At 34.0% G+C, this 13,822-nt stretch overlaps 1 protein-coding gene across 8 annotated transcripts in view; it reads right to left on the reverse strand.

The window, feature by feature from the left end:
- LOC126751535 (cytotoxic granule associated RNA binding protein TIA1) overlaps positions 1-13,822 on the reverse strand; it is a 183,670-nt gene that overhangs the window by 35,793 nt on the left and 134,055 nt on the right. For all 8 annotated transcript variants that reach the window (XM_050461878.1, XM_050461880.1, XM_050461879.1 and 5 more), the window contains exons 3-5: positions 9,823-9,910; positions 3,350-3,425; positions 2,995-3,091 (exon numbers count right to left, since the gene is read on the reverse strand). In XM_050461878.1, coding sequence (XP_050317835.1) covers positions 2,995-3,091; positions 3,350-3,425; positions 9,823-9,910 — 261 coding nt within the window. The remainder of the gene's footprint in view (positions 1-2,994; positions 3,092-3,349; positions 3,426-9,822; positions 9,911-13,822) is intronic.

Below are 13,822 nucleotides of genomic sequence, written 5' to 3' on the forward strand. Positions count from 1 at the left end.
ACTCCTTCCAACAGTGTACTATTTGAGTCTTATGCGTTGTTTGGGCGAAGCTTTTCATAGAGGGAGCAGGGCATTATGGACCGACAACTTTTGGTTTTTGCACCACGAAAACGTACCGTCGCATACTGGACTTATTCTTCCTAAGTTTTCGCCAAACATTCAACCAATATCATTATATTCAGCAATCTCAAACTAATGCTCCAGAGCAACCGTTTTGAGTCAATTGAACACACTAAACGTGTATAACTCTTTCGAGGATTGGAGAAAACTGTGACACAAGTGTATTGCGGTCAAGAGGGAATACTATGAGAGAGACAATATAGAATTTGAAGAATTCGAAGTTTTAAGATTACTATTTTTTGGTGATAGTATTATACTTATAATAATGGGATAATTTGTGACCATATCTCGTATAGGTTGCACTTTTATTTAGAATTCAAAATTGCAAATGAGTCATAATATATAACATAAACGAAGAAATATTATTGTATATTTAATATACTTTTAAAAACGATTGCTTCTTATATTTCTATAAGTTTTAAAGTAACACACTAAAATTTTAAATCGATATCTCAAGTAGGTTTCGAATTTTCTTGAATGACTACTCAAAGAAAAATTTTCCGACCACTATACAATTTTTTCTTCTTACTCTAAATGTAGTTCTCCATAGAATTGCTTACAAGATCTGGTAAAGAATTTAATATTTACTGACCACGCAGAGATAAAACTTCTTTTCCATTCCATCGTCGATCATTGCACAGACAATACTTTCTTGTGTACATTATTTGTTAGATTTCATCTTCCGAGAAGGCCAGGTTCACTGTAACAACGGAGGACGTTTTTATAAAAATACGAGCCTTATGGCATTGATTGATAATATTCTTGTGTCGACCGATAGTAGCTATTTAATCTTAAATTCCATTTTATCAATAAACTTAAGTTAATACATTTCTATATAAGTATTGTATTCTATATTCTTATTTACTTATAAAAATTACAGAGGCATCAAAATACCAACTAGTACCAACTAAAACCCTAACAAGCAGTGAAAAATATTCAAGAATGTAGTTGGAAAAGAAACTTTCTTCGAACACAAGCGACACGCAAAACAATGACAAATTGACAATAATCGCCTCGCGACGCGTTGAAATAACAATTTCTTGTGAGTTATTTACATATGAAATTGCAAATATGAAGATTCTCCAATGAAAAAAAATATAATAAGTTAAAGCATAATGAGCAGTTAAGCACAGAACACACGCAATAAATATGAGCTCAATTTAGAAGAAACGAGCGGCAGTTCTGAGAGACGGTGCTGGTAAAGTGTAGGCACACACTGTGTGGAATATCAGCAAATCAGGGCAATGAATATGCAAATGATTTCGTCGTGAAGCGGCGAACGATCTGGCAACTGGGGCGGAAGCGCGAGCGTGGAAATGGGCGAATCAAAATTATGTTGTTAATCAAAGCTAATAAGCATATTTGCATGTTTTAACATACTTACTAAGTTTTCTGCTTTTGTTTTCTCTCCGTTGTCCTTTGCTCTTAAAGGCATTTAAGAAATACATAAATGTGTCTACGCACTTAAGACACGTAGTTAAGCGTGTACGCATATGAGTGCATGTGTTTACATAAATAATTTATATGTATTTTTATAAAAGTTTGTGGGTAAATATGAACACAAATGAAAGCACGTGTGCGGCTTAAGCTCAATGATTTCTTCTTAAGTATATAGTATTTCAGATTTATGTCGACCTCTTTTTCTTGTTTCTTACTCTCAATGTAATAGCTTAAGCGATTTTAGCCAAAAAAAAGATAGTATCGGATTTTATTCGGTGGTTGACGTCACTTTTAGTAACAATTGATCTCTTTATACTAGTAAAAAAGAAGAGGGAGAGAGCGAGAGAGGTGTTTCACAAATTCACAGAATGAGAAATTTATGAATTAATTATCAATTATTATAATAAAGGAGTAGTAGACTACTTCTAACTAAATGTTAAACAATCGACAGAGAGATGCTTTAAGTAACACTTTGCGCTTCCTTTACTTTTCTAATGAGTGTCTTGATAGTTTTCTTCTATTATGGAGTTAATACCTTTTGTCGTTAGTGAGGAACGTTGCATTCGAAAAAACTTCCACAACCTGTCTGTACTGACCTGACAGATAACATTTTAGGAAGACAAGTTTGCGGGAAGTTGGAACGTACAAGTAATAAAAACTTTGACCAATTTCTGACCAAAATAAGTACCGTTTCCCATCAGTATTTGGTAAACATGAGATTTGTGTTCGAATATCATTTCTTTTAGAGGATTATAGAAATGATCGTTTGAAAATAGAATGTATTCCTAAAGCAGATTATCAGACTTCATTCTTTATTTTAAAATATCTCAGGTAGTGTTCAAACCATCTTTAATATCACGTGATCTCGGATATAAGGTAACCTCTTTCATTTTCCAGCATATCAAAAATTAAAAGATGAATAATTTTTAAAGCTAATGAAGAATATAAAAGTTCAGATTAATAAATCACTTTCGTCAGACCCTATTTTCATTTATTTTCTAGATTAATGTTTATACTACACAGAAGCTTAACAGAGAGTAAAATTATGGCCATTATAAGATCTGACTTCTTTTCTGAGAGTAATTCTGTCTCACAATGAAGCAAATTTAAAATTTTAAGAAAACAAAAACAGGTAATTTAAAGTTTTTACCGTTAACTAAAAAATATATGTATAAAAGGATTGCTTAAAATCGGAAAGTTCGCGGCATTTGCTTTAAATTCTATTGAAGTTAAAATACAACAATGTGTGTCTTACTAAAAATTGAAGTCAGTTGAGCATAATGACGCTTTGGGTCACCTATTTTGACAAACAAAAGCTGACAAGCTCAGACGAGACAACAAAAAACCAAGGAGTTCATGTCCAAATTAAGCCAGTCATTATTTACGAATAATGCTGACCAAACAATAAAAAAATTCTCATCGATGCACACTCACCTTTACTCGCCGGCGGTTTTCGTGTAGCCCAATTCGTTCGAATCGAACGCGAGCCCAGCCATTGTCCATTCATTGCTGTAATGGCGCTTTCGGCTTCCTGTTGAGCAGCACAGCCAGCATAATGAAAGAAAGATGCAAAAATGGTTATTATTAGAAGTGGCTTATTGTGCATGTACTATGTAGGAATATAGATATGTATTACAACGGATGTCGAGTGTGAGGCGGTGGTATTGGTGTGCCATGCTTTTTAATTAAGATGAAAGAGTTGTCAAAAGTTTTCGGGTTAAATTAAAATCTAATGAATTGAAGTCAACAATAAGTTTCAAGCAGTAATGAAATGAAAAAGCCGACTCACCGATTTTTTGACAAATGACACAAATCCATAACCCTTGGATTTCAATGTTTGTGGATCGCGTACGACGCGGCAATCACTGAAAGAAAATAAATGGCATTTAAAATGTGTGTTAATATGTGTGAATAAAATTTGTGGTAGTATATTCTTATTAATGGTGTTTTTATATGCTACTCTCAAGCAGAGTGTGGAGGTAAATAAAGGGTTTGTAAATGGCTGGCAATTTAATTAAAATAAATTAGTCATACGACATTGAAGGCATTGCTTAAGAGAAAGCTATGCTTCAATGAATATTTACATATATTATATGTATATTCTGTTATACACTCATGGCCACGCACACCTTACCACTATACATTCTTAATTTTTTTTCGGACTTTTTCGTTCGTTCGGGATTTTCTTCAATTTTATCTTTTTTTATGTTTTTAGTAAGCATAAGTAAACTAAATTATATTATCTAATTATAATTACAGGTTTTAATTTATTACGTTTAATGAGTAAAACACAAATTAGTTTTTCTGTGCTTATAAAAAGGCGGCCGATTTTATTGTTTTTAAAGTGATACACCGACTAAACTTCGGGAAATATGAAAATGAAATTAAATTTAAAAAATAAAAAATATTATGTTTACATCACATGTCAGTTTCTTTCATTTCATATTGTAAAGCTCACTACCTTTCAATTGATTTATCTATAGCTGAATGTGTTTTGTTTTTAATTTTTAATATTTTTGATAAATAACTTGTCACGAACTTATTTCTAAGTAAAAAATTTCTATACCGCAAAAAGTTCCGTTATAAAGTGTAGTCAAATCTGCACAATACTTTAAAATTTTTAGTGGTAAGGTTTGCGTGGCCACGAGTGTAAGAATTTCTTATACTATATAAGTGGAAACACTAAAAGTAATTCTTATGTTGTATATGTATAAATTATTATATCAGAATTTACATACTAGGATGAGCCAGCTATGTCGCGTGGCATGGAATTAGTATGCTCGTTATTTGAAATGTCTTAAATTGGCAATTGTACCGTAACATTTTGTATTGTCCTTAGCAGACTTAAATCAAAACAAAATTAGTTATTTTATATCCTTGACTATAGTAAGGTCGATTTAGTGAGTATAATAACTTTAGAAGTCTACAATCTGAACATCGCGGGAAGAATTTGATTATAATATTATAGATTTGAAGATATCAGGTGAGACATTTGCTTAATACAATAGCAGGTTAGGTTTGGTTAAATAAAGGTAGACTTCATAGGAGTCAGTCTAATTAGCAATTAGTCCTTTTCTTCTTTAAAAAGTACTCAGTTGTCGAAAACGTCAAATTCAAGTCCATGTATGGAAACCCTTTTATTTTACCAGATAGCTTAGCACATTGCATTCAAGGATACTATCTTCAAAAAAATTATTCAAGTCGGACCAATATAGCATATAACTGCCACACAAACTAACCAATCAAAGTCTAACGAACTAACAAATGGTCTTCAACGTAACTGAAATTAACGGATTTTTTGTTTTTTGTAATTCTATTACACCATGACTTTGTTGATTTATCACCTAAAATATCCACGCCTTTCCGCCATTGCTCCATACTGTTTTAAATTTTACTGAACAGTTATGCAAAATTCAACAAAAGTTAATTTATATACCACAGTATTTATGCAGAAATTGACAGAAGGGGAGTATGAACTGATTTTTAGCGCCCAAGGTGCGAGTTAAATTCATTTCGCGTCATACTTTGTGGCTTTCGGAGGCACTCACATACGTAGGGGAAAACAAGTCACACAAAACCACACTGGTACACATATTAATCTATTCGCATATCTTTCTGAGACTCGATGTGACACCAAAGTTGAAAGCGGTGACATATGCTACCGTATGTAATATATATGTATGTATATACATATGTATAATTCTAACAAGGATTTTATAAAAAAGTATGACGAAAATCCTCATTAAATAAAGTTGTCAAAGTACATTAAAATAATTTAAGCGCTGGAGAGATGTAAAATGAGGTGCTGGAGGAACAAGACAAATAGAAACTCAGCAAAAATAAATTTCACCATTTACATATCAGTTTCGCTTCCAACTTTGTGGCTTTTATTTATTTTTGCTAATTTATTTAACTTTTCATTTCTAATTTGTTTTATTTTTTATTGCTTGTCTCAGTTTTCACAATTATTAATTCTAATTTCGTTACTTTTTGCAACTTTTTCATTGCAATCCGATACGCTTTTCGGTGACAAATTGTGAATTTATTCCCGCTTTCCAGTTGTTTGTTAGAAAAATAATATGTTAACGAAAAAGAAACATTTTTTTGCCTTTGCAGATTCTCAGGAAAAAACATGAAGAGCTATGTCGCTTTAATTTGGAAAATATTGAAATATTACCGTGGACAGGGCTACTATAATGGTAGGGATATGAGCGGTAAATATGAAGGAGCGCAAAATCCCTAACAACCCATAAATAAACATGGTAAGCTGTTCCATTGCAGTGTGGTGGACGGTGAATTTGGTGAGCGATGACTCGGCTCAATGCTGTTCTCGTGCAATAACTTTTTTTTGTGCCGTTCAAAAATGTTTCAGTATAATCAGTAGCAGCAGATACCGTTGGGAAATTCTGAAATCCAAAATACCCAATTAATTTCATTGTCTTTTTAAGCCAATTTCGAAAAAGCAGCCCGCATTGATAAACGCTTTGAGAGAAATTAAAAACACTTAACACTACGGCAGAAACTGGTCGAGGCGTTGAAGGAATTCCGACATACTTGTATATGAGCAAATTTGAGTGTATTTTGATGATGGTGGACTTGCAATTTCTGCCCATTTTATACGTATAATGAATTTAAAATAGTTGCAGAGAATTTAGAGCATGTCGAAACGATTTTACCATCAGCAAAAATAAAAAAAAAAAAAATGGAAACGACCTACACGAAGAAGTGGATGAAAATTGTAGTAAGAAAGAAATTGAATTCAAAGAATTAGTTCACATTTCTGTGGCTGTTTCATGATATGAATGACGATGAACTCCACGCAGCTGCAAAAAAGTATTCTGTTGACGTAACATTCTGATGTTGCACATTTGGAAATCCGTCTTACTCCTTACACCTTATAGAATGCCATCAACCCTCGAATATTAGGAAGACTTTTACCAACTCTATCCGTTTCGGTTTCAAGTGGAAAACGGTCTTTTATTGGTTCTTAGCAAGTATAGAACATTTTCATCGGTCAGGCTTGTTCAGGACTAGCTAATTAGAGGAAGAACTAGCCACGAAATGTGATTTCCTTTCAACACATTACATTCGCCAAAGGTCGAAAGCTCACTTCTAAGTTCCAAATAATTGAAGGTTGAAGAATTTTAACCTGCAAGGAACCGTTTATAATTAGGTCGATAATAAATGCTTGTATCAGATGTTTCTGACTTTTTATTAACTGTCAAGGGTTGCTATTCTTATATTCATATATTTCGGTATATTATGTAAAATGTGTTTGATTAGAAAGCCTATTGATTAACTGATTTATATATTGTTGATTTTCTAAATCACGCAAATCCAATTGTGGAACAACAACAGGAAAGTTAATTTGATTTAAATTTAATACAGATGTGGTCAGAGCATAAAAAACTTCATCGTTTTTGACCTATTCTTCAAACACCTTGAAGTAGTAAGTAGGAAGACAGTTAATAAAGTTTATAGAAAGTTATACATATGTATAAAAACTATCTCTTTTTTTAGCGAAAAGCCGTGTTCATGACTTGATTGTTATAGTTTTTGAAATCATTTCACACTGTAGAGTTTCGGAGTAGAAAGAGTAACATCCTCATTTAAATTTGTTACACAGTCAAAGCATTTTCTTTATTCTCAAAAACTGCTGCTTAAGAAAAAGCTAATACTATCCGTAATGCAACACAATCTTGAGCTAGAAAAATGCAGTTAAATTCAATTTTCTATTTTCATTTAAAAACGCTAGTTTTCTCCAGCCAAAATTAAATTTTAAAGTTTAGTAAAAACCATTTAAATGCTGAAGAATATTTCTTAGAATTATGTCCCTCTCTTCCTTTTCAACTTCTTAGCTTCCTTATTTCCGTATATCCAGTTCTTTTCACAAACGCTCACTTATGAAAAAATATGTTGCTTTTCACTTAATCTCTTATTTACTTTCCCACACAATCCATTTCTCGTAGACCAAATTCTACACACATATCATTTACATTCATACTCTTGTTGCGAAATCGCTGCAAATGTCAACCAGCTGTCTCCAGCCTTTCGGCAAACACTTCACGCGGCGTCACTTTCGCGTCTTCCTGTTAGGCCGCCAAGCCAACAACTATGTAAGTATGAACAGTTAAGTACCGAAGTAATCACAAGTAGTTGAGGATTTTTAGGCGCACCGTTTTAGCTGCCGCTAGTCATATGGATTTTCGTGCTAAGCTTGCGTTTGGCGACGTGTCGTACTCACTCAGTACCGGCTGACAGCAGCACTACTAACTATTCTTCTCGGAAAGCAAGGCAAGGTGTCGCCGATGTTAACCACTTTATTTGCTTTTGTCATCTACATAGTAGTTGTTGTTGCTGAGGAAGCTCGCTGCCAGTCTGCTGTTGACAGGCAAATCCGCGTTAAATATTCGACAAATAAAGGCAAGTCAAACGTTTGCCGGGTTGGCAATCGTAGTAGTCAGATTTACTAGTGTATATAAATATTTATGCCTGATATGTTTATCTGTGCATGTTGGTAGAAATCCTCTTACTGGAAGCGGTAAATGCCATATGTTTAACTTAATATTTAAGTTATGGGGATTATCCGAATTTTTCGGCTACATTTGTGAATATGTGAGGGCTTGAGGTTAGCGAGGGAGTTATACACATTTAGCTTTGGTAAGTAAGTATGGGATTGCATGTTTCGAAATTTCTTGAACCTTTTCGACAGATAGTTGAGTAAATCCGTTGCCTAGTAGAATACTCCAAAAATTGTAGGCAACATTGAAGACCGAAGATCGTTGATTCCCCACTATAATCAGTTATAGAAATTGGCTCCGGTTTCATCTGACTACGTTCTAAACCTGTTTGGATCGATGCGTAACAAGTTAACCGAAAATCGTGCTATAACAAAACTGCGGTAACAGAAGTCTGGACAAAAAGATCTGTGATCGTTATTGCCAATTCCACTTTTCAAACACTTTTTATAAATAAATTTAGTCCTAGGAATGGATGCTGATCTATATTAATCTACGTACTATATATATAGATAAATTTAAGTAAAAGTATTTGTTGTGAAAAATAAAATTTATAGCCATATGCTTAGATCAAGAATTTACCGTCCACTCAGAGAGAAGAGCGGCGTTACTAGCCTTGAATTCATTAAGAGTGCGTTCAGGGTTGGTCTAGGAGTGCCTAAGCTCGCTGTAAGTAGCTCGAGTGTCTTTGTGATAACACTGGTATGGGAGCCTAGCCACAGTGGAATCGCAAGAAACTGAAAAGCTGATGAAAGAACAGGTACGCTAAAACGGCTATAGGTAGAATGAGAGCGGATTGGCGCTCCCGTATTATATTTTGTTCTACTACTAGATACCTCGTGGATGCTCGGTACATGAGCTTTCGCAAAATCCTTTTGGCTCAAAATCGATCGCAAGAGATTTAGTGATCTCTTTAGCCCTCAATAAGTCCCTAGTTGTGGGGCTTTTAACAGATTATTGAGCCATATACGTCCATGATACAAGGTTAGGAATCTTACTAGACGCTATCTGCTTAACCTAATATAACATATACTTAGATCGTATTCATTCATCATCCAAAATATATTTATTAAAAACCAAGTCGATACAATTTTTTTCAGAGAATCTCCTTTTGTCGTCTCGTGTTCGCTTCAGAAAATTCAACTCATCGTTGATAATTGTATTCCAGTATTATGCAAGGATAGATAGAAAAAATCTTTATTCCAAATTCAAAATTGGTTGTTTTAGTGAGAGATAGAAGTTATTTGGCATACATTTTGATATCTCGAAGAAGTTCTCTTTTAAACCATCAAAACTAATTTTGTTGTCATTGCATTTAATACATAATTTTCCGGGCAACCTATAGGTCTTCATATATGCCTACGCCACAATCTTTAACTATAAGGTCTCGCGACCACGATATTCATTTCGCATGACGATGTTGGCATGGATAAAAATTTTATAAAGCTAAGTAATGAGAAGTGAATAGTATTCTTTAAAAATGAGGGTTTATTGATACTACAGCAGCAACGAAAACCACAGGCTAACATTGGATTTAGAGAATAGCACACTCAAGTAAACGTAGAGTCATACGAGAGCATATATGCTCTAAGAAAATTTGAGAATAATCTGCTCTTTAAAGAGGACAGTAACGACAGTAACGTTAGCACAAAGGCGTGGAAACTCTCAATATTTAATAAATAGTATCTAATAAAATGAGATATATAAATCTTTGAAAATAAAATAAATATATTTATATACTTACGAAATTTCACCGAATGGTGTAAAAGCTTCACGTAATTGTTGAGTTTCGATTTCTGAGCTCAAATCGCCGACGAAAATATGAAATTGTTCTGTAATAAAAAAGAATCGAAAATTTGCATTAGTTATGGATTTTATTTGGCAAACAATCTCAGTATATATCTGTACGAATATAATAATCGTAATAAATAAATAAATGTAAAATTGTGCAGCACAAAAAAAAGTATAACAGAAAACTCATGTCATTTACATCCCCTCACCCAAAGAGCAGACATAATGGAGGGATGAAAACTTTCGGCATACATTTTATACAAATGTAAAGTAATTTGCATAAAACAATCTTCAACTGTAAATTGGGAACGACAAATGGCTGAGAAAAGAGAAAAAAGCGAGAAGACAATGTACCATAAATGGCAATGCGGACGAAGTGAATGCGAGTAACTCCAGCAGCTGTGGAACGCATAGTACAGTGACACGAGTCGCTCGAATGCTATGTGCCTCAACATGTTGGCGTGCCTAGTAATTTTTTATATATGTATAAACTCTGTGTTTGTATATGTATTTGTATCAAAACGAAATGTCTACATTCACTGACGCTCGAAAGAAAGTTGAGCAATTTTATTAAACGAATGCAAATCGCCTTAAAATGGTAACCGATGATTTTTGTTTGCCCTATTTGTTGCACCCACTACAGCCGAGAGAGAGTTGTTGTTTAAATTTTTATACCTTTTCATATTTCCATCTCAATTTCTGTCGCGAATTATTTCGGAAACGTAAATGTTAATGCTAAAGCATTTGTCGCAACGCTTGAAATAGGGTCACGAAAAAGAGAAAAAAAAATTACAATGCAATGACGGTGCAGACATAATAAACTCGCATAAAAGCTGAAGCAAAATATTGCGAAGAAAACGGGTTAAGTGCGGCATAAAGTTGATTTCTTTTCTAAAGCGTCGGCATCTGGCTACTGTTCTGAAGAAATTATATGCAATGAGTACGAAAAAAGAGCCATCTGAGTGACCATTGCAGCCACTTTCCATCTCATTACTTAACTTTACATAATAAAAATGCAACTTTATGCGTATTTACTTTATTGGCAGACAGCGCATTCATTTTATAACGCATATTAAAATTTAAATAACAAATATGCGCTACTTTCTTGAGTAAAATATGAAGGTCAGTTTAGGGCGCATACTTAACGGCGTAGTTGTCAGAATATTGAAGATGAAATTACGTAACTTATTATAATAATGCAACTTTTTAACAGTAACAACTAATAAATTATAACTTAAGTAGTATTAATTTTACTAAATATATAGGCAGTGAGCCAATAACGACTATGACTTTATAAAAATCAATTGAACTTCAAAGGTCAACTTCAAAGATCAAAGACAACAGCGCGCTAATCAATTATATTTTCCATTTAGTGTAAATGAAATCATAATATATAACGATTGCTGAGCCTTTATCCACAACTCGTTGGTAACCGAGTGGATTGCTACTTGACTTTCGTGCGTAGATGGCAGAACGCTCATATTAGCATACATACATATTACATATGTACAAAAGCTTGGTAAAATCAATTATTATTACAAATAAAATAAGTAGCCTTAAAAGACAAAATATTCGAAATATTTTGACAATTAAGTTAGGGTACTTGTTAAACTAAAACGGAGTTTGAGGAAGTTTAACGATTTCTTATATTTGATTAACTTTTGCGTCGACATCTATCAGAGACCAAACGGATGTCGCAGCTGTAGGCTTGGTCCTTTTGGGTGGTTTATCAATCTGACAAATTTATACATGGTTATAAGTAGTTACTACATCCATTTTGCATTTGAAGATGAAGGTCTCTTCATGTCTGAAATCATACTAAATTTCTTATTTATAAGCAAATTTCGTATGCGAAATCGTTGCGAATGTGGACAAAGGCTTCCGGTGATGTAGATTTATTAAAAACAAGCCTAAGTGTGGTACAAAGCCTTTAGGGACGGTAGAGAGATCGTTGAAGACATTCCTCGTTCTGGACGTCCTTCGACCTTTTCAACCAAAAAAAATATTAAAAAGTGAAGCATATGGTGCTAGAAAATCATTAGGGAGGTGTTAGAGAGATGGAAAAAGAACTCGTCAGCTCTCGCGAGTCCGTTGAAATGATTTTGGTGGATATTTTGTGTCTGAAATGCTCACTTGCTCGACTCGTCTCAATAAAACTGATTTTTTTTCAAAAAGAAAAGCAATGTGATCGAATTTAAAGGCAAAAACGATCAACCACAGTATCCACCAGATTTGGCTCCGTGTGATTTTTGTTTCCAAATTGAAATTACAGCTCCGTAGAACCCATTTCCAGTCGATCGAAAAGATAAAACAGAATTCACTGTAGGAGCTGAAGGCCATCCCAAAAAGTGCTATGATACTTTGTGGGGATTATTTTGAAGGCGATGAATAATTAAAAATTTTGCGTTTTATTTACAATTTCCGGGTACTTTTTTCATTGTATATGTATAACTATTTACAGGGTTTCAATAGAAATATATCTAATGTCATTGATTGTAATTAATTAGGTAAATTAGGTAAGAAAACATCAGTTAAGATTGAGATAAAAGAGCTTTATGAATGTATGTAAACACCCTTCTCTTTTATTTACCATACAGCAGGCAAACTCCTACTCGCTTCAGCATATGAACACTATTTCGTATTAACTACTTCCATAATAAACCGTTACCTCCGCACACCCAGTATTTAAAATATTGAATAGCAACAGTATTCATTTAGTGCCTGTGTCACCTGCCAGCAGCCAGAAATTACTAATGTCGCTGATATTAAATGCATATACTACCAGGCATTCCTCTGAACATAAGTACATATATTTGTGTGGGTGTGCGTGTGTGTGGCGCTTTATTTTCATTTACATCCAAAATTACCGGAAACGTTAATTTGTGCACGTGCGTCTGCTATAAAAATGGGCAGGCACACATACCTACACATAATTATATAAGTACGTATGTATGTTTGCGTGTACATATGTATGTGTGCGGTGGCGCGTGCATGGCAATCTGCAAACACTACTACTTAATGTACCATGTTATATATTGTATATGTGCATATGTAGGTGTGTGCCTTCGCTTAACTACGAGCGTCGTACCCACTTCCTGTTGCCGGCGCTGCGGCAAAGTTAATAAACGCGCACAAATCCAAAACTACGCCCCTCGTGCCACTTGCTAACACCACTACGTAGCCGTTACAATTTAATGCCTGAATGTCTGCATGTGCTCGCTATAGTTTATGGTTATATGAGCGTGTATGAAAAGCGCATGGGGATGTTAGCGAACAGCTTAAAGAAAATTTATAGAAGAAAGATATACTTGTATATCCTTTGAAGGACTATCTTTTTGCGCCAGCAGTTATCCAAAACGAATAGTGCTAATTATTTTGGCAAGCGACACAGTTACTTTTTTTTGTGAGGCTAGAAAGATGCGCCTTTAGGAGTATATCTATATTGTACCTGTTAAGAAATTTCTGCTTAAATCTTAACTGTAGTCGTTTCGTTAGCTTTTGAGAGTGCCGATTAGAACAACTATATTGTAAGTGCACTAAAATTGAGTGTGATAAAGAATCACCAGAAAACATTATTCTTCCATCTTATAATAATTATTTTAATATCCAGTTGGTTAAAATGTTGTGGTCACTGAATGTAACCAACTTTGTACTCGTAAAAATATGCAGATATTAACGCTATTTTTATTTTTTAGTGCTACTGAGTGTGTCATATACTTAGCGGAAGCGGAATCATCGACTATATACCATACATGTGTGGGTCTATATATAAATAGAAGTCAAGGTTTCATCACTTTCCTTTAAGCGGTTTGGACAGTCTAGGACTTTCAAAAAAATATCTAACTTTTTTTGGCCTAAAATACACTTTAGGGTCATAAAATAATTATTATTTCCTACAGGGTGCGTGTGCGCTATTGTAATCTTGTGACTTTTGCATATCGCCAACTTTCTTT

This window comes from Bactrocera neohumeralis, chromosome 2, assembly GCF_024586455.1.
Source record: "Bactrocera neohumeralis isolate Rockhampton chromosome 2, APGP_CSIRO_Bneo_wtdbg2-racon-allhic-juicebox.fasta_v2, whole genome shotgun sequence".
NCBI classification, from domain to species: domain Eukaryota; kingdom Metazoa; phylum Arthropoda; class Insecta; order Diptera; family Tephritidae; genus Bactrocera; species Bactrocera neohumeralis.